Source organism: Eleutherodactylus coqui, chromosome 2 (assembly GCF_035609145.1).
Source record: "Eleutherodactylus coqui strain aEleCoq1 chromosome 2, aEleCoq1.hap1, whole genome shotgun sequence".
NCBI classification, from domain to species: Eukaryota; Metazoa; Chordata; class Amphibia; order Anura; family Eleutherodactylidae; genus Eleutherodactylus; species Eleutherodactylus coqui.
Genome location: NC_089838.1, coordinates 84,737,393 through 84,759,801, shown reverse-complemented (window position 1 = coordinate 84,759,801; position 22,409 = coordinate 84,737,393). Strand labels below are relative to the sequence as shown.

Genomic DNA, 22,409 nt, shown 5'->3' with positions numbered 1-22,409 from the left:
TGGCTGGCTAGGGAAAACACCCCCCTGTCCATACACCATAGGAGATGTTGATGCAGGGTAGAGAAAATTAAACCCTGAGAGATTTCCGACAGACAGCATCTAAGGTGCCCTCTGCAGTGACCATTAAACACTGAGGAATTTCCAACAGACGACACCTCAGGGACCTTCTACAGTGACCATTAAACATTGGGGGATTTCCAACAGGCAACATCTCAGGCACCGTCTACAGTGACAGGAAAGAGGCACTGCCCAGCGGCGGGATGGTGTCATGATGTCAGTCCCCATCCACGTGATTGTGCCTACAGAACTAAGTCCAGAATAAGGAATTAAAATTTAAAAAAATTACAAGTTATACTGAATCTTTTCCTACAGGTCTAAGTATCAATTTGCTCAACTCCTCCTGCTCTATAAGATGCTGCCCACAGATCAGACAACATGTTGAATGTGACAGGTTCCCTTTAACATCTGAGATTCTGAAGGGAATTTTCAACTTACCTTTCTTGCAATCCTTGCCTGCATATGGCTCATTGCATATACAGTTATAACCCCTTAGAGTGCTCTTACACACACCTCTTGGCTCACACGGGTTGTTCTCACAATGATCTGTAAAAAACAAACAAACATGTATACTGATGTGATATATTAAAATGTTTCAAGAGCCACTCCAGTGAGATTTTTTAAAATTCATTCTGTAACTAGCCCTCAGTATATATAAATCGGCTAATATTACCTTGTTTAGGTATTCCTTTCAATCTGAAAATTTCTGAAGTGTTTCTCCTCAGGTGGTCATGAGATCTCATTGTGAACACCTGAGATTCACTTGTCTTTCTGTTCTCTCAAAATTCACTTTTTTAGTTTTTGAAATCTTGTTTGACTGGACTGTAATGCACGATCTTCACAGGGGGTTAGGGGGACAGAAACTCTGACAGTTACTGATAGTAATTAGAAGCTCCATCACACTGTTATAATGAAGATGACAGTTCATCCTCCATAACTGTAGAATTATGGTCTTCAGCTTATTTAGGTGAATATAGAAAATGATAATCACACTGTCCTCCCAGCAGGCAGAGATGGTACTGGCTCTAATTGCTCATGTGCTGCTGTGCCTTTGCTGATCTTTGAGACCTAGTAGCCTCTCCCTAACACCCTGGAGTCCGATAGCGGCACTGTATGGAAGTGAGTGCAATATACATAGAAGACATCCAGAGCTTGGCAGACAATCAGGTGAGGGGGTAGTGATGGAAAAATGTGTTTTCACTGGAGTGGCCTTCAAATGATGCATAGTTGGATTCATTGATAGACTTAAAAGTAAATTTCCACCTTTTAACATCATGTTTAGGTCCAAAATTCAATGTGTATTAAGTTCTGACTATATGTTTATAGCAGTAAGAGCTGTGCACACTTGCAGGTGAGAGTTGCATTACATAGCGGACACCCGATGAACGACCAGTATCAGAGACAACTATAATCCCGGCCGTTTACCCACTCATTTTTTAAAATTATTTTTAGTATGTAGAAAAACTACATAATTGGTTATGTGACCGACATGGCTGTGTCATTACCCTTTTATTCTGAAAATGGTTAAACTTGATTTGTTTATTCATTCATTATGTAGCTAGCCCCCCAGTATAGACACTCCTATCACAGATACTGATGGCGATCACACAGCTCTTGTCACACTGGTATAATAGAGGAGATCACAGCTCAGCCTCCTGACTGTATACTTATGGTCTATAGCTTATTTAGGTGAATATAGAAAGTAATGATAATTAAACAGTTCTCCGCTGCAGGCAAAAAGTGTATAGTTTTAACTAATGTTGTCTTCATCCCTCTACCAAAGAAAGGAGACTTCTAGAATTGCTCTAACTACTGAACAATAGCCCTAATTCCGCATGCAAGCAAGATCCTTCTCAAAATTATACAGGAAAGACTAAGATCAGTAGTTGAAGCGGCGCTCCCTGATGCACAGGCAGGATTCCGGCGAGGACGCGGCACCCGCGATCATATTGCAAACCTGCAATGGACCATGGAAAAAGCTTGAATACCAAAAGAATATCTTCATGTGCTTCATCAACTACATCAAGGCCTTTGACAGCATCGACCATGACAAGCTATAGCAGGCCCTACAAGAGATGGGCGTATTGGCACATCTAGTCAAGCTGATAAAATCACTCTATACTAGAGATGAGCGAGCATACTCGCTAAGGACAAATACTCGAGCGAGTATTGTCCTTTTCGAGTACCTGCCCACTCGTGAGAAAAGATTGGGGTGCTGGCGGGGGCGGCGGGGGAGAGGGGGTGGGAACAATGGGGGGGGGTAGATCTGCTCTCGCCCCTCCTCCCCCGGCTCCCTCCTGCTCACTCCCGCAACACACCGCTCACCCCCGCCGGCACCCGAATCTTTTCTCACGAGCGGGCAGGTACTCGAAAAGGACAATACTCGCTTGATTATTTGTCCTTAGCGAGTATGCTTGCTCATCTCTACTCTATACCCATCAAGAAGCCACCGTGAGAACACAGATTGGTTTGGGATCAGCAAAGGTGTCCGACAGGGCTGCATCCTCTCACCCTTCTTGTTTAACCTATATGCAGAAGTGATTATGCGTAAAATGGACTTAGATGAATTTGAAAGCGTGGTGAGAATATGTGGGAGAAACATCCACAATCTCCGTTACGCAGATGACACAACTTTGCTTGTAGAAACAGAAGCCGGTCTGAAGCAGCTGATATGTAAGATTAAAACTGAGAGTGAAAAAATGGGCCTCTACCTGAATTTAAAGGGGTTGTCTCGCGAAAGCAAGTGGGGTTATACACGTCTGTATGGCCATATTAATGCGCTTTGTAATATACATCGTGCATTAAATATGAGCCATACAAAGGGGGGCGGAGCCTGACCGGCGATGTAGACAGCCGCAGCCAAGAACAGCTCCGATAAAAATCCTGCAAATATCCTGATATCGGGACCCAAGACCGGCGAAAAGAGAGCAGTTGCAGAGCAGAAGCATAGCGGAAGGCACCGGAGGCGAAGCGCACACCTGCAGGGAGGATGGTACGCGGCAAAGAGAAGGGAAAGGGAGAAGAAGCCGGCGGCCGGCAAAAGCAAGATGGCGCCGGCGGCAGAGAGATGAGAACACTCATACCGCGCCCCTCCATAAGCAGCTCGGACACAGCGCGCAAGCTGGCAAGGTATGCCAGGGAGGAGAGGGGAGGAAAGGAGGAAACAGGCAGCCCCAAGCAGCGGAGGAGAGATATAGAGGAGCAGGAGAGCCCACAAAACGACAGGCAAACGGAGGAAGGGGCCAGATGCACAGAAAGCATGACAGATGAGAGAGGGGTTAACACAAACACACTAACAGACCCCAATAAAGGCAGTAAAGACAAAGACATACAAGACAGCAGAAACACCGCACAAAACCCTGAAAATAGCAGGCAAGATACCACCAGCCAGCGAGGGGGCATGAACAACTCGAGCAAGCCTGCTAACAGTATACAAGAGAGCAGGAATACCACAAATGCAATCATAAGTGTGGCACGAGATGGTAAAAACAACGAAAGTGAATGCGGTGATCACGCACGAGACGAAACAAATAACGCAAACACAACTGACAGTGGCATAAGAAACGGTATAAAGGATGCAAGTACATCTAATAATTGTGTGCCAGATGCCAATAAAAATATAGATGATATCGCTATAAATGACCAAAGGCAGGAAGACGCAAGAAGCGATAAAGAACCTACGCTGAAAGACATCTTCGGCGAAATAACCAAATGCAACGTATCGCTGAGCAATCTTAATATGCAAATGGGCGCAATGCAAACTAATGTAAACCTGCTACGACATGATGTACAGAAAATATCAGAGCGGCTGACAGAAACCGAACAACGCATAAGTGATGTGGAAGACGCCATACAGCCAATACAACGAGATATGGAAAAAAGCCTGCATGACATAAAGTATCTACAGAACAAAGTGGATGACCTAGAAAATAGGTCAAGAAGAAACAACGTGCGAATAGTGGGCCTCCCAGAAAAGGCGGAAGGAAGAAACCCAGCAGAATTCTTTGAAACATGGCTGCCTGAACTATTTGGGAGAAACACTCTAACTGCAATGTTTGCAGTTGAAAGAGCACACCGTGTGCCCACGCGACCCCTCCCTCCAGGGGCCCCTGCTAGACCGATGCTTGTTAAAATACTGCATTATAGAGACAGAGACACTATACTCCAAAAAGCCCGCGAGAAGGGAGAAATTCAATTTAACGGCACAAGAGTCTCCTTCTTTCCAGACTTTTCTACAGAAATACAAAAAAAACGCGCAACATTTATAGAAATAAAAAGACGGCTCCGAAACTTACAAGTACCATATGCAATGCTGTATCCCGCCAAACTGAGAGTGGCAGCGACGGGTACAACACATTTCTTTGAAAATCCAAAAGAAGCCAGCAATTGGATAGACCATAATGAAGAGCAAATCCGGAGAGGAAGGTCACCGCGCAAAGCGCCAGGAAGAGACAAGGACTAAAGAAATGCTTAATCAAAGGGAACCGAAAAAATCTTGAGAGGAGCACCTGGGGCGACAGGACACATCGTTTGGGAGAATGGAGGACTGGTACCCCGATCCGAGTGAATGTCAACGGATCAGTGAGTTATATGTTGGGGATGTTCGTTGTTTGGTCTCTCTCTCGTATGTTGGGGAAATGTTAAATAATTCACAGATAGAGGAAAAAATGTTATGCGGTAGAAATAGGATGCAAGAAGGGGTAAGGGGAAGGAATGTTAATATAATTGTATATATGTATGCAAGGAGTGGGGCAGGTGCGATATCGCTACGGAGATGTGGACCCTCCCAGTGCGGCTCACTCATAAAAACAAAAGGGGAAAACAACTCTCAGAAAATAGAATCCCTGAGGAAAGTAATGAACAAGGAAAATGAGTAGTAAGGTCAAGATCATCTCATGGAATGTGAGAGGTATGAGTGACCAGACTAAACGCTTGGCAGTACTACAAGTAATCAAGGATCAAGGCCCGGCTATTATATGCCTGCAAGAAACACACCTGACAAAAGAAACCATAGATACACTTAGGGTGGGGGGGATGGGACAAAGCTTCCACTCCACACACACGAGATACTCCAGGGGGGTCAGTATAGTGGTACATAAAAACATACCATTTAAATGTTTTGCACGAAAAATTGACCCGGAAGGCCGATTCATAAGTCTACACTGTAGAATTTACAATTATACATGCATCATAACTTCGGTGTACGTCCCGCCTCCATACAATAATACAATAATGCGGCAAATAATAGGATTTATAACGGATAGACCAGACATTCCAGTCCTAATAATAGGTGATTTCAACTCGGTAATTGATCCTACGCAGGATCGATTAAGGACAGAAAATATAAACGAGGAAAGGAACCTGACATCACTGGGTCGATTAATAAACGAAGTATCACTAATAGACATATGGCGAACACGACACCCCACAAACAAACAATACTCATGCTACTCGACCACACACCAATCCCTGTCCAGAATAGACCTAGCAATAGGGAATACTAAAATATATAGGGATATATCCACAATAGAATATTTACCAAGAGTCATCTCCGACCATTCTATATTACGACTAGACTTACAGCATAGTAATGCCGACAGCCACACCCAAAAGAGGTGGAAATTAAATCCACATTGGCTAAATCTACTAAACAAAGAAAACTGGAAAGCAACTCTAGAGGAATACTTTGAACTAAATAAAGATACCACGAGTGTGACAGTCTGCTGGGAGGCCATGAAAGCATATATGAGGGGGGTATACATACAACAAATCACCCAAGCAAAAAAGGGACATAGAGAAAGAGGGCAAAAACTACAGGAAAAACTGAAAGAAACGGAAGAAAACCACGTAAAAGAAAACAACATAACAACACTTAACTTATGGAAGAAAGCTCAAGAGGCCCTTAATACATATTCCCTAGATACAGCAGCCACTAAAAATGGGTTCCGTAAACAGGTATATTATGAAGAAGGAGAAAGAACGGGGCATATGCTGGCAACTATAGCCCAAGCACAAACCAGCTCCACATATATCATTGAACTAAAAAACACACAAGGCGACATTGTTAGGGACGCAACATCTATAAGAGAGACAGCGCGGGAATATTACGCCTCCCTGTACTCCTCCAGACTAGACAAAACAACAGAACAAATTGAAGAATATTTGGGGGGGATAGTAACACATAGATTGACGGAAGAACAGAGAGAATTCCTAGATGAGCCAATAGATCTGGAGGAAATACAGGAGGCGGTGAAAGATATGCAAAACAATAAGGCCCCAGGGGAAGACGGATTCCCAATAGAATTTTATAAACAATACGCGGACATCCTACTACCACATCTTCTAGAGACAATGGAGGAGTCAGAGCAGAGAGGGGAATTGCCACAAACAATGAGAAAGGCCAAAATAACAATCCTATTAAAGCCAGACAAGGACCCCTTGCTGATGGACTCGTATAGGCCGATATCACTATTAAATGCGGACATTAAAATAATAGCTAAAGTCCTGGCCAATCGGCTGTCTAGAGTGGCGCCCACTTTGGTGCACCCAGACCAAAGCGGGTTCATACCAGCAAGATCAACGGCAACAAATATTCGCAGGGTATTCTTAAACTTACAAATACCAGTAGATAACACCGGAGACAGAATTTTATGCTCATTAGACGCGGCAAAGGCGTTTGATAGCGTCGAATGGCAGTACTTATGGAAAGTACTGGAAAAAATGGGATGCGGCCCAATATTTATGAGGCGAGTAAAACTTCTATATACCGGAGTGGAGGCGGACGTGCTCATCAACGGGGGGTCCTCAGAGGCATTCTAATTACACAGAGGGACAAGGCAGGGCTGCCCACTATCACCACTTTTGTTCGCATTAGCGATAGAGCCCCTAGCGTGTAAAATAAGAACCCATCAGGGAATAACAGGATTCCAAAGGGGAAATATAGAGGAGAAAATTGCCCTGTACGCAGATGACATGCTACTATTCTTAGGGGATGGGGAAAAATCCCTGGAAACTACCATGCAAATAATCAAAGAATTTGGAACCTTTTCGGGACTAACCATTAACTGGAATAAATCTGAAATATCACCAATAGACAACCCCGAAAGACAAATTACCAATAGAGAAATAACCCTAAAATGTACACCAACAATTAAATATCTGGGAGTCAAAATTACTAGAAAAGTCAGGGAGTACGGAAAAATAAACCTAGAACCACTCATGGAAAAATGGAAACAGAAACTTCACATATGGCGTAAACTACCCATGACAATTATAGGGAGAGTGAATCTCATAAAAATGATATGGATGCCGCAATTGTTATACCTAACACATAATGCCCCCCACTGGATAACACAAAAATTTTTCCATAAAGTCAGGGGACTATTTAGGGAACTCATATGGGGGGGGGGGAAGACACCAAGGATTAAACTGGAACTATTATATAACTCAAAAGAAAAGGGCGGGTTGGCTCTACCCAACCCGTTCTCGTATTTCATGGCCTCCCAGCTGCAACACCTCAGGGGATGGGAGACGGAGGAGGTACAGGACGCCAGTTTCAAAATCCTTAAAGACTTTTTTGCAGGGTCACACCTGCTTGAAACACTGGAATGTGGAATGTTTAAAAAAGACAGACAGAATGCCCCCACGCTACTACTAATACACAAAGTTTGGTGGAAGACCAGAAATATGCTAGGTATAACAAGCTGTACACAGTACACCCCCATATGGAATAATCCATACTTACCGGAAATTAATAAATTACAAGATTTTCAAGGATGGAAAAATAGGGGAGTCAGGAGGATGGGCCAGATATTGGAGGGAGGGGAGCTAAAAACCCTCGAACAGCTAAAACAGAATTATGACATTCCCAATAGTGATTTTTATAAATACCTACAACTTAGACATGCGATACAAGCTGAAAAGAATATGGCAGAGATGACAGTGTCAACAAATGCAGTGGCGGACATAATAGGCAAAGCTACTACCACAGTCGGGAAAATATCCACATTATACTCGTATATACAAGACACGGTGAACGCACACAATCCGATATCAACAAAAGCAAAATGGGAGGCTGACATAGGACCCATCGAGGAGTCGCACTGGGAGGAAATCCTACAAATGACACCCAAACTATCTCTGAGCGAGGCGCACAGATTATCGCAAATATACTTAATACACAGAGTATATCGGACTCCGGCTTTTTTGCATAAGATAGGAGTGAGAACCTCTCCAGTATGTATAAGGTGCAAAACTCACACGGCGGACCTAATCCACATGCTATGGAGATGCCCGAAATTACATAGATATTGGGCTAAAATACGAGACGTAATAAACTCAGCATTTGGCATATGTATGGATCTGACACCATACGTATGCATTCTGGGGTACACACATGATCTGGCACTAGATGACAACGAAAAATTGGCGGTATCCAGACTATTATATTTAGCCAGAAAAACAATAACTCAACACTGGCTAGATGAAGAACCACCCACGCTAGGGGAGTTCAAAAACAAGGTTAACCAAATTTTACCGTGGGAGAAAAGCATATACACGAAACGTAAAATCAGCCAAAAATACTATGATATATGGCTGAGATGGATACATGCCCAGAGCCAGACCAGGAATGACGGAATAAATATATAGGAGATGGAGTGGCGAGCCGTGTGGGTCGGTACCAGCGGGCCGGGGATCCGGCTCGGGAAAAGAGGAGAAGTAAACTAAGACACAGCAAAGCAAACAGGTGTTATTTATAAAGTTTATTAAAATAAGATAGAGTTATTCACAAAATTGATATACTGTAAAATAAATTAGAAAGGATCAGTAGGGCAGGATAAGATATGGCGGAGGGGAGAGAGAGAGATCAGACAATGGGCAAGGGTATGTAGCTGCCCCTTGTAAGCAGCAAAACAACAACCGCCCCCTCACCAAGAGGATGAAGAGAAAAGAAAACAAAAGAAGACCGAGGAATTACCATTGATTAAAGAGACTGTTACTACCGTTCATGACAGAGGACTGTAAAAGCACAGAAACCTGTCATTCAAAGGACTAAATGTTGAGAGAGAGGCCTTTAAGGGGGGTGGGGGAGGGATAAGGGAAACAGTTATATATATAAAATGCTATAAAGATATGTAAAAGGAAGAAAGTTTAATAAAAAACATTTTCAATCAAAAAAAATATGAGCCATACAGAAGTTATTCACTTACCTGCTCCGTTGCTGGCGTCCCCGTCTCCATGGCTCCGTCTAATTTTGGGGTCTTCTAGCTTTTTTAGACGCGCTTGCGCAGAAGGGTCTTCTCCTTCTGGTCGGTCCGGGCACGAGCGGCGTTCTGCCTCCGCCCCCTTCTACGCATCATCGCGTAGCTCCGCCCCGTCACGTGTGCCGATTCCAGCCAATCAGGAGGCTGGAATCGGCAATGGACCGCACAGAGCCCACGGTGCACCATGGGAGAAGACCCGCGGTGCATCGTGGGTGAAGATCCCGGTGGCCATCTTGGAGAAGGAAGAAGTAGGAAGAAGGAAGAAGTCGCCGAGCGGGGATTCGGGTAAGTAATATTTTTTATTTTATTTTAACACATCCCTTGGGTTTGTCCTGCGCCGAACGGGGGGCCTATGCGGAAAAAAAAAAACCCGTTTCGGCGCCAGACAACCCCTTTAAGGAAGACTAAAATTATAAAAGCTGCAAAAAATGGCCAAATTCAAATCAAAATTTGAACAACGCGGTCATAGAATACATGTGAGACTTCATCTTCCTTGGCTCAAAAATTGACCAGGCTGGAGAATCAATGCCAGGGATAAAATGTAGGATAGCATTGGGGCGAAGCGCGATGCTAAATATGGACAAAATCTAGAAAAGTAGGGATATCGGCATCACAACTAAACGCAGGATAGTGCAAACCACCGTTTTCCACAATAGCCATGTATGGATGTGAAAGCTGGACTGCGAAAAAAGCCGATAGAAGGAGGATTGATGCGTTTGAGCTGTGGTGCTGGGGAAAGCTGCTGCGCATGGTCTGGACAGCAAGAGTAACAGAGAAGTACTGAATCGTATAAGACCCGATATATCACTGGACGGCAAAATGACCGGGCTCACATATTTTGGCCATGTAATGCGAGCAGAGTTGCTAGAAAAATCTTTAATTCTTGGACAGATCAGTGGCAAAAGAAGAGCTGGCTGCCAAAGGACATGATGGCTGATACTGTCAAAGCTGATACTAGCATGGATATCACACAGCTGAAAGAAGCAGTGCAAAACTGAAAAACATGGAAGGAGCTCGCCTTTTGGGTCGCCGAGGGTTATGTATGACCAAACGGCTACAAACAACAACAACTAATGCTGTGCTGATGCATCATGGGATAGATATGAAACTGAAAGTAAAACATCTCAGCACTAAGATGGTGCCTGATAAACGTCAAACAGGGGGCTGCACTGCACAGAAGTGGCATGAAAACACAAAGGTGGCCTCCAGAGTGTGACAGGCAATCAAGTGAGTGGAGCAGAGATGTAAAATTGAGTTTTTGCTAGAGTGACCCTTTAATTCATTCTGAAAATTGATTTTTTTAGGGCAATAATTTTTTGGTGGGTACTCACCCGAATGGTAATAGGTTTTAAAAAGCATTCTTTTGGTTTGTGAAACTAGTAATGAGCCATAATATTATTTTAAGAGAGAAGCTTTGCAGAGTGTGGGCTGGAAGAATTACTTATATAACAGTTCCTTTGTGGAAAACGGCATAATGGGAAATTAGTAAGCTAATAGCAGTACCTGTCACCTTGTGACCCTCCACACAGTGAGACCAAAGCTTGTCTTTGTCATAATTCTCTGTCAGGGAACACCTAAGAGAACAAAATATACAATACAGAATTGAGTCTTAAAGTAAATCAGAGATGTATTCAGAACGTAAGAAAGTAGTTGTGAGCAAATAGGTGATAATTGGTTGATTGATGGGAGTCTGACCACTGGGATCCCGAGACAGCAACACCCCGAGTGAATGGAGCATGCATGACTTCTATAAGATAGCTGAGCACTTTACACGGCTATCTCCATAGACAGTGAATGAAAGGGTGGTCATACATCACATAGTAACATAGTATGTTAGGCTGAATAAATACAACGTCCATGTAGTTCAACCTGTTTCAATCCCCCCTTGTTGGTCCAGAGGTAGGTAAAAAAAAAACAATGAGCCAATTTAGCTAATTTGGAGGAAACTAATTCCTTCCTGATTCCATAATGGCAGCCAGAGTAATCCCTGGATCAACATTTGAGATCAACAACCCCACTGGTCACCTAATGTCTATATCCTGTATTATCATAGCACTCTAGAAAGACATCTAGTCCCCTCTTAAACTCCTCTATGGATTTTGCCATCACCACGTCCTCAGGCAGAGAGTTCCACAGTCTCATTGCTTTTACAGTAAAGAACCCCCTTCTCTGTTGGTGATGAAACCTTCTTTCCTCTAGACATAATGAATGCCCCCTTGTTACCGTCGCAGTCCTGGGTATAAATAGATCATTGGAGAGATCATTGTATTGTCCCTTAATGTATTTATAGTGATCCCTTGCTATATCGCGGTTCAAGGACTGCGGCTTCAGTGCATCGCAGATTTTAGATAGACCATATATAATTCTGTTTTCGCTGAGTTTTTTGCTATATCGCGGAATTTTGCGGTACATACAGGAAATACAGTACGCCACTAGCGCTTGCCAACACGAGATTTACAGGGCACACTATTGGCTGATAGAATGTGTTCTGTATCCTGGGTGCTGATTGGCTCACTAATCGTGGCATCGGTCTGTTTGTTCACTTTTGCGATTGTTTGGCAGTTTACCCGACAGATTCATTTGTGTAAATATAACAATGCTACTTTGTGGATTTTCACGTATCGCGGGGGTCTCTGGAATGTAACACCCGCGATAGACGAGGAATCACTGTATGCATAGTTACTAGGTTGCCCCTCAGCCATCTTTTTTCTAAACTAAAAAACCCTAATTTTGAGAACCTCTCTGGGTATTGTAGTCCGCCCATTCAATGTTTTTTACTTTAGTTGCCCACATTTGAAACCGCTCTAGCTCCGATGTGTCCTTCTTGAGTACCAGTGCCCTAAACCATACACAAACAAAATTTAAAATCCAAACCCTGCAGACCTGCCCTTATAAATGCATTAGAGGAGGGCAGGAGAAGCAGTGAAAGTGAACAGAACACAATAGAAAGAAGCTGGGAAACCACAATGGACATTTATAGAATCTCATGGTTCACTTTCACCTAAACTGTAGCACCTTTTAACACAATCACTTATTGAATGCTCTCAGATAGCTTTATGCAATCAATCCTTACAATTGTTACTTAGAGTACTTACCTCCAATTTCCCTCCATCCCTGACCCTTCAATATAATGCCATTGGATGCTTACCCTCTAAGTGAAGTGCTGATTGGCTCTACAAGGCATTTTCCATACAGTGAAAATCTATTCCTGTGTCACAGGCACTGTTCCCTCGCTAATGGACTAAAAGCAACCTCAGCATTTACAGCATTATCAACTACTCTAGAACCACATCCTTAGCAGAGCATTCATTTTTCCCCACATTTTTTAATCCATAAATTGTGCCCCTGTCTACAATCCCACCCTAGGCTGCTGCCTATTCTGCATACCCATTATCCCAGCACTATTTCCATTTCATTCTGCTGACAACAGATAACAATATGGACAATGACAAAACACATTTTGCAAAATATCTATAAAAATTGACAGTAACTTGCACCTAAAACAGTACACAATGTGAACGTAGCCCTACCATGGCCTGGGTCCATGCTTTCCTCTTCTGATACAAGTGTGGTGCAGCATGCGGGCATGGTGAAAAGGGAAATGGCACAACTGCCCGCTCTCAGTTAGAACTGCAGGTTACATAAGAGAAGACTTACAACAACATAATGATGCACATACATGCAGTACAGAAGCAAAGGAGAATGCTTAATAGGAAAATAAGTTGTTACCTAATCTAGAGTTATCTTTCTCCCTTTCTTTGTGTTTCTGAAACAATAAACGTATTTATATTAATAATTGATAGAATACAGAATTACATCTGGCTCCAGTCTGAGAACATCTCTGCGTATGTTCGCCATTTATTTTACTGGAGGGGGTTATGACGTTAGAATAATGGCATTACTAAATGGAAACCCACTGCTGTTCAGCTGATTGTTACAGGTCCGGTATCTGAAACCCCCAACATTATGGCTTGTGTAGATATATAGGACAACCGTGCCCATTACTACATGCAACTCAATAACATCACTATGCAAATACTTGTATTAAAGGGATTCTCCAAGAGGTACAAATGACATTAAGGCCGGTTTCACAGGGGCGAGAAAAGCGTGCGATTTTCGCGCTATGCAAGAGTGAGTGAAGAATTATGAAACCAATGATTTTCAATTGTTTCCTTCTCATTTGCAATGTTGCGTGGAAAAAAAATACAAATCGCAGCATGTTCTATCTTTGTGCGATATCACCCATTGTTTTCAATGGGACCGGCGGCAGCAGTGTCGGCCCCATTGAAAGCAATGGGAGAACTCTGTGATCCTCTGCAGTGGCTGTAACTGCTGCAGCAGAGAGATCCCCTGAGCTGCAGCTGGGGAATCCCTTGAGCTGGGGCAGGGGGACTCCCTTTATCCCCACAGGATTCTCCATACTGATGCGAGGCTGTTTTCACATGAAAACACCTCGTATCCACGGGGCTTTCACATGGTGGAAAGGGGGAGATCAGGCCGTGAATCATGGCCCAATATTGCCCTCGCCTGTGTGAAACTAGCCTAACTGCAGTAGGTGCTATGAATAAACAACAGTTACTCACCCATTTAATCTAGTTTGTGTTGCCAACAAGTACTGCACTACATTACTGAGTTCAGCAATCGGCTGCTGCAGTCATGTAGATGTATGAGGCATCGCTGTAGGGAATATCAGTGCGAACCACTGGGACATCGATGATGAGGTTTTACAAGCTAATGTTTGTTTTATTATTTTCTAATAAATGTATAGATCTCTGAGGTCAGCGATTGGGTGCAGCCCTCATATGAATGATGTACTACACATGATGTCATTGCTGCAGTACCAATGGAGACCACCAGAGCAGGGACACTAGAATGGGGGGTGGATTTAATGAGCGAGTTCTGGTTAATTTTCCACTAAACCTCACAGGTGAATCCCACTCAATCCCTTTAACCTCAGGTTTTGCTGTGTCCGACATCAAGTATATTGACTATTTATATGTATTTCCTCCCACAAATACAACAAGGTGAATGTATGTAAACCTATCTGTTTGCTCTAATCATAAGCAACCTTGTTTAAGAAAATAAGGAAACATGAGATAAAATTGCGCTAGAGGTGTCAGTATCCAAGCTGTTGGCTAGAAGTTTAACATTTCCAACAGCCTAGGAACTTAACAAACCTGCTTGTCCAGGTTCCTATAGTTAGGAAGAGAAGACCTACAGCTACACTACGTGAGACCGCAGCTCTTCAGCATAGGCACGCTTCAGATGTTTCAGCAGTCCATCTTGAATGTCAGGACTGGCAACAAACTCATAAATAGCGAAGTGAAATGACTTCCACTCCGTAATCCCCTGGAAGTCTATGTGTAAGCGCACGTCCTGCCAATAAGTTCACAAATCAGGTGCCAGGGTTCATAGAAGGTACTTACTGGTTTGGCCTGCACAGTCCCTAGTAAGACAAGAAGGACGAGCAGAGAGGGAAGCTTCATGCTGGCTACACAAAATGTTACTGAGTCCGAAAAGAAAAAGCAAAGGTTAGAAGTTTGCACTGGTGGAAAAAGGGCATTGACCCCTCGCCTCTGTTTTGCACGATGAGTTTGTTTGTTCTCAGTGTCATATCTCATGCAACTTTATTGCATGGAACAAGTTGGCAATCCAAGTACAGGTCAGGTATATATGCCATGTGTTATGTGCCATGGTACTCATATATGCCATGTGTTATGTGCCATGGTACTCATATATGCCATGTGTTATGTGCCATGGTACTCACATATGCCATGTGTTACATGAAATTATACACTTAAACTTAGACACACCTTTTTATTTCATGGTTTTTCTTTATGTTCTACATTGTAGATTCATATTGAAGACTATGAAAAAAAGCATGGAGTTAAGTAGTAAAGTAAATAGTGTTTAACAAAGCAGAATATGCTTTACATTTTGTATTCTTTAAAGTAGCCTGCTTTTGCTTTTATGGCCGCCTGCAGACGGCCGGGTCGCAGCGGGATGGGACCCGTGCCCCTGCAGAGGCCTGCTGCTCACCCGCTCCCGGCGTCTTCGTTCTCTGCTATGTGCCGGCTTACGGCCAGTCGGCGCATGCGCAGAGCGGAGACGGCCCGTCACTACTGACATTTCTGTGCGGGCCTCTGCAAGACCCGCACAGAAATAGAACATGCCACGATTTGTTTCCCACGTGTGTTTTCACATGGACAAATCACGGCCATCTGTATAGGATTGCGTTTTGTAATTCAATCCTATGCAGGCAGGCACAGGGGGAAATGCTGCGGAAAATCCCACCATGGAATTTCCGCCCGTGTGGAGGTGGCCAATGACAACTCTACACACTCTTTCATTCTCTCATTTAGCTTTATGATGTTGTCATCTGGAATGCCATTCCAACAATCTTGAAGGAGTTCCCAGAGGTGCTGAGCACTTGTTGGCTGCTTTTTCTTCACTCTGCAGTCCAACTCACCCCAAACCATCTCAGTTGGGTTTCGGTCGAATGATCGTTGAGGCCATGTCATCTGACGCAGTACTCCATCACTCTCCTTCTTGGTTAAATAGTCTTTACATAGCCTACAAGTGTTTTTGGGGTGATTGTCCAGTTGAAAAACAAATGATGGTCCCACTAAGCACAAACCAGATGGGGTTGCACATAGCTGCAGAATACTGTGGTAGCCATACTAGTTAAGTGTGCCTTAAATTTTGAATACATCACCAATAGTGTCACCAACAAAGCACCCCCACACCATAACACCCCCTATCCATGCTTCACGGTGGGAACCACACAAGCAGAAAGCACCCGCTTAACTTTTCTGTGTCTCACAAAGACATGGATGCTGGAACCAAAAATCTCAAATTTTGACTCATGAGACCAAAGAACAGATCTCCACTGGTCTAATTTCCATTAATTGTGTTTCTGGATCCAAGCAATTCTCTTTTTGTTGATGTTCCTCAGTAGTGGCTATTTCTGCAGCAATTTGATCATAAAGGCTTCACTCTTGCAGTCTCCTCTTGACAGTGGATGTTGAGATGTGTCTGGTCCTCGGTCTCACTGAAGCATTTACGTGGGCTCTAGTCTGAGGTGCTGTTAATTTCTGGTTTCTGAGGCTGGTAACTAATGAACATACCCTCTGCAGCAGATGTAACTCTTGGTTTGCCTTTCTTAGGCCGGCTTCACACTGGCGATAGCCTATCTTGCGTTGCGAGAGTGAGTGAAAGCGGATGAAAATGAAACCAATGATTTTCAATGGTTTCATTCTCATTTGCGATGCCTTCACTGCACACTCTCAGCGCTAAGAAAAATCTGCGCTATCGCTCATTGTTTTCAATGTGACCGTCACCAGCAGCGCTGGCCCCATTAAAAGCATAGGGAGTACATTGCGCTTCCCTGACACATCTGTGACAGAGGTCCGCGATGCTATCCAATTGCTTTCAATGGGGCTTGATAAAGGCTGCTTTTAAGCCGAAACGTGTTGCATACCTTGAATAAACCGTCACTTTGGAACCTTTGAGAACAACTCTATCATCTGTCTATACTACATGTCATCTGGGATTAAGGGGTGCCGCGGACCCTTCTTTCCATACCACTGGAGCATCAGGGTTTTTTTTTTCCTTGTCATTCTTTTGAATATTTATTAATGACCTAGTAGAAGAATTGCACAGTAAAATAGGCACAAAACCGACCCCTGTGCACCCCACTAGTTTCAGTGACCTAATTGGAGTATGTACCATTAATAACCACCCTCTGCTTCCTATCAGTGAGCCAGTTACTTACCTAGTAAAAGCATTCTCGCCTAAACCAAGCATTCTCATTTTATATACCAACCTTTTATGTGACGCAGTATCAAACACTTTGGAAAAGTCCAGATACACAAGATCCAATGACTCTCCATGGTCGAGTCTAGAACTTACCTCCACGTAGAAGCTAATCTGACAGGAGCAATAGCTCATAAACTCATGCTGACACGGAGTTATACAGCTATTTTTCTTGAGGTATTCCATGATAGCATCTCTTAGAAACCCTTCAAACATTTTCCCCCCAATAGAAGTAGGACTCACCAGCCTGTAGTTTCCAGGTTCACTTTTTGACCCCTTTTTGAATATCGGCACCACACTGGCTATGCGCTAATCCAGTGGAACAGACCCCGTCAGCATTGAGTCATCAATATATAAGAAACAAGGGACTGTCTATCATATTACTTAGTTCCCTTAAAACCTGGGGGCCTGGAGATTTGTCAATTTTAATCTTTTAAAGACAGGTCTGCACCTCTTCCTGGGTTACACTGGTGACATTTAGTGGAGAGTTTACATTATCACTCTGCATCTCATCTGATATTTCATTTTCCTCTGTGAATACATTGGGGAAAAAGCAATGTAATAGATTTGCTTTCTCCTCATCAGCCTCTACATTTTTACTTACATTATTTATTAAAGGGCCAACACATTCAGTATTAATCTTTTTACTATTTATATAGTTGAAGAACTTTACAATGTCTCTCTGTCTCCACCTTTGCTGCTGTTATCTGATTGTTACATAATTTATTTTTTCCCTACAGGTTTTTAGCGCTTCTTTGCTGCCTTTGTGTTTTAGTAATTTAAATGCTTTCTTTTTGCTGCTTATTGCAACTCTTACATTTTTACTTAGCCACTTAGTACTTAGTACCGTCCAGTTACCTCTATACCAGGGTGGAATGGCTCCTCGGAGGTGGAATAGACCCGTTTGGATCCATTTGGATATCTCCATCGTCCCTCTCTTTGAGGTCCAGGCACTCCAAATCACTATGTATTTATTGTATCTGATTTCATCTCTGGCACATAGTTCTTCCATATAACCTAACCGATCCATTGTTTCAAGCCACATTAGTCTAGAGGGGGCTGACTGAGCCTTCCATTTCCTCGGGATCACATGTCGGGTGGCTGAGATGAAGAACCTTAGTAGTGATTTTTTGGCGTTGGATATGGACCCGGGAAACATTGATAGTAAGGCTATCTCCGGTGTCAGCCGAAGGGTCGTCCCATTGACCCAGGAATATAGGGCTCCCACCTCCTGCCATAGAGGACAGATCAGTGGACACGACCACCACAAATGAATATACGTACCTTTTTCCGTCTGGCACCTGCAACAAGAATCCGAGCACTGGGGGTATATTTTGGCGAGCCTCTCCGGCGTCCTGTACCATCTGATTAGGATCTTGTAATTCAGTTCTTGTGACCTGCTGGAAATACTCAGCTTGTGTGTGAGGATGAACGCTTTTTTCCAGTTCTCCTCCGGGGGCGAGTGTCCCAGTTCTGCTGCCCATTCCTCCCCTAAGGCTATCCCGCTCCTTTTGTGTGCCCGCCTCCACCAGAAAGTGGTAGAGGTCAGACAAACTTCCTTTCCTGGAGTGGATAAGGGCGTACTGGCTCTCAAAAGGGGTCAGATCAGTTGCTGCTAGCTGAGTTCCTCCCAACGATCTTATATAATGTCCCAGCTGGAAATACTGGTACCATGCTCCGGTCGGGGATCTCCTTCCCCCCAGCATCTCCTCCAGTGTTTTAAGCCCGCCCTCCCCAATCATGTCTTTTACCCTAGGGATGCTTTCTGTTTGATCCTCTACTAACATGTTGACCAGGGTGGACCCCCTATAGAACGTTGGTATGTCCTTGTTACCCACTAGTGGTGTTAGTGGACCAGGTCTCCTGAATAACCCCTTCCCTGTAGCCCACCCCAACCAGGCAGTAATTATCCCTTCTATAAATGGGGGTAGGCCTATGTCTTTATGTTTCCCATTACCCGGTATCCAAATTAGACCAGGCATGCTATGAGGGGCTATATCATGTACCATGGCTACCCATCGTTTTTGAGGCCTGCCCTGCGTCATCTCTAACATTCGCCTCGTTAGTGATGCTCTGTAGTATAGAGAGATGTTTGGGACCCCCATGCCGCCCCTCTCTTTGTGTCCAGTGAGGGCTCTCCAATTGCGTCTCGACCTCCCAGGGCCCCAGATGAATCGTATCACCAGTTTTCTGACTTTGTTAAGAAAGGTCCCAGGGAGGCGTATTGGCAGGGTCTGCAGGACATACAGGAGCCTAGGGAGAACATTCATTTTTACAGAACTGATCCTACCAAACCATGATAGGGGTACCGCTTGCCATCAGTCCACATCTTTTTCCAATTTTGCTAGGAGTGGCTGGTAATTTTTTGGGAAGAGATCTTCTAACTTCGGGGTAATATTGACTCCTAAGTATTTGATTCCTCCCTTCTTACATTTAAACGGGAAAGATGCCCGGAGGGCTCTCTCTTCCGTCTCAGGGATGCTAACATTTAAAATTTCTGATTTGTTTAAATTAACTTTAAAGTTAGATAGTCGGCCAAATTTCCTGAACTCTTCTAGTACACATGGGAGGGCCACTCTTGGGTTCGAAAGATATAATAGCAAGTCGTCTGCGTATAATGCGACCTTCTGCTCGTTTTCGGCTATCTGTACCCCTCTGATGTTGGAATTGGCCTTGAGGGCATTCGCCAGAGTCTCCATCACTAAAATATATACGAAGGGGGACAACGGGCAGCCCTGTCTCGTTCCATTCCCTATCTGCACCTGCTGTGAGAGTTCGCCATTTACTCGGATTCTCGCCGACGGATTGGTGTATAATGCCATGATCCACCCCATAATTCTTGGGCCCAGTCCGGTCTGTCTTAGCACCGCTTCCAGGAACCCCCACTCTACTCTGTCAAATGCTTTTTCGGCGTCGACCGACAGCAGGCACAGAGGGTCGTTTGATTTAATGGCCCTCGATATCAGGGCTATAGTTCTTATGGTGTTGACTCCCGCTTCCCTCCCCGGCACAAAGCCTACTTAGTCCCCGTGGATCAATGATGGTATATGTGTTTGTAAACACCCTGCTAATAGTTTGGCGAATAGTTTGGTGTCGATGTTTATCAATGAGATCGGCCTATAATTTCCGCAGCTCGATGGGTCTTTGCCAGGCTTGGGGAGAACCGTAATGGTTGCCTGTAGTGCCTGTGCCGGGAAGGGACAGGTCTTAGAGATTGTGTTAAATGCTTCCAACATCAGAGGGGCCAGGCGCTCCATGCATATCTTATAGAAACGTGGTGTAAAACCGTTGGGGCCTGGGCTTTTTCCTTTTTTTAATGAAGCTATTGCTTCCTTCAGCTCCTGTAAGGTAAAGTCCTCGTCCAGTACGTGCACTTCGTCGCTCGGGATGTGTCTGCGTGTATGTTCATTTACATATGCGTATCTATCGTTCTCTATGTTTTCCCCTGTGTCTCCGGATTGTTTCCTGAGGTTGTATAATTCCTGGTAGTACCCATGGAAACTCTCTAGTATCGCCGTGTTGTTATGTACAACCCCCTTTCCAGGTTTATTCCCCTCGAACACATAGGTCTGAGGTGGTCTGGGGTTAAGTGCCCTAGCCAGGCCCTTCCCACCTTTGTCTAGGTGCTCATAATGCCATCCTTGTATTTTATCTCTTTGGCATAGTGATGCCTGATCTAATATGCGTAATATGTTAATTCTGGTTGCCGAGATTTCTGCCGTGGTGTATTTTTATTGGAGGTCTCTAAACTATCTAGTTGTGAGAGTAAGCCCTCCAGTTTTGCAGTCCTCAGTTTTTTAAGGCGGGCCCCATGGGATATAAGAATTCCCCTGAGGACGCATTTGAGGGCCTCCCATTTCACGGGAGCTGATGTTGTGTCTGTACTATGGACGTCTATGAATGCATCAATAGTCTGTTGTATGTCCTGCAGGCACGCCCCATCCTCCAATAAGTTATCATTTAGTGGCCATGTGGGGCTCCTAGCTTTTGTGTGTCCCCTTGTCAGTGATCCCCAGACCGGAGCGTGGTCGGACCAGATAAATGATCCCATTGTCGATGTTGGCCTTCTATCTAACAACTTATGGGAGACAAATAAATAGTCCAGCCTATGGTAACTGTTGTGGGCAGGGGAGTGAAAGCTAAAGTCCTTCTCGCCGGGGTGTAGGGTCCTCCGTAGGTCCACTAGTTTGAGGTTCGCTAGCTCTAGTCTGATTCTGTGTAGTGCTGTAGGGGAGATCCCCGACTTACCCCCGGAGGTGTCCCTGGCTGGATCCATGGTCAGGTTGAAGTCCCCGCCGAGAATAATAGAAGATCCACCTGCGAAGGTCGCCAAAGCCCCCAGCACTCGGATCCCGAAGCGCTTCTGATCCTGATTTGGGAAATAAACATTTGCCAGCGTTAACGTTTCATTCTCAACTTGAATTTTTAGGAATATGTGTCTTCCTTTTTTGTCTGTTTCCATGGCTAATAGTTTGTGGGGTAGGTTTTTGTGAATCACTATTGAGGTGCCGCCAGCCTTCTTGTCCGGGTGTGGGCTGTGGTACCATGTCGTATAATGTCTATATTTACATTTGGGTATTTTTGTCTCCTGAAAATGTGTCTCCTGGAAGAAGACGATCATAGTTCCCTTACGGTGGAGATGGTACACGATCTGTCCCCTCTTTGAAGGCCCGTTCAGCCCCCTAGTGTTAAAGGTACAGAAAGTAATGTTAGCCATCATTGCATATCAAGCATGGGGGGGGGGGGGAGCTAGAGGTGGGTGAGAACCGGATGTGCAGATCAGCGCAGAGAGGCTTGACAGGTATACAGGGTACAGGCAGGTGTGGGGTAAAGCCCCGAGAGAAGAAGCAGGTATTGACAAAAGGTCCATGAGATAGGACCTTACGCAGTGTACAGCAGCTGCGTTTGTAGTCAGGGAGAGTTACTGGTCTACAAGTACCAGTATCCGCACAAAATGCGCTTGGTCGCCCTGTGTGAGGAACGCGGAAGCACCGGTAAGGACAGGAGTAGACCCCCTTGTCCCCCCCACAACACGACCCTCTCAGAGTTGCTGCCGGCCCACTTCAGGGGCCTTGGTTTAAAGCACCAGAGGCACCACTTAATATAACTATAACAGTAAAAACAACCACGTGAATTGAGTTCTTGGCTCTAGGTGGGTTAAGGCGATTTCCCGCCTGTGCATGAAGCCGAGCCTCCGCTTCATGATGTAGAAATGGGCTCCTGTTTGTTCCTGAAGCCACCAGTGTACGACCGCTATACAGTCCCTTGCTGACA

General features: G+C 44.4%; 1 protein-coding gene across 1 annotated transcript in view; it reads right to left on the bottom strand.

Annotated features, from left to right (window-relative positions):
• F12 (coagulation factor XII) overlaps window positions 1-14,821 on the bottom strand; it is a 39,391-nt gene extending 24,570 nt beyond the window's left edge. The window contains exons 1-5 of the mRNA XM_066589805.1: window positions 14,747-14,821; window positions 13,050-13,086; window positions 12,851-12,950; window positions 10,824-10,894; window positions 496-603 (exon numbers count right to left, since the gene is read on the bottom strand). Of these exons, the coding sequence (XP_066445902.1) occupies window positions 496-603; window positions 10,824-10,894; window positions 12,851-12,950; window positions 13,050-13,086; window positions 14,747-14,806 (376 nt within the window). The 5' untranslated portion in view covers window positions 14,807-14,821. The remainder of the gene's footprint in view (window positions 1-495; window positions 604-10,823; window positions 10,895-12,850; window positions 12,951-13,049; window positions 13,087-14,746) is intronic.
• Between the last annotated feature and the right edge of the window lie 7,588 nt (window positions 14,822-22,409).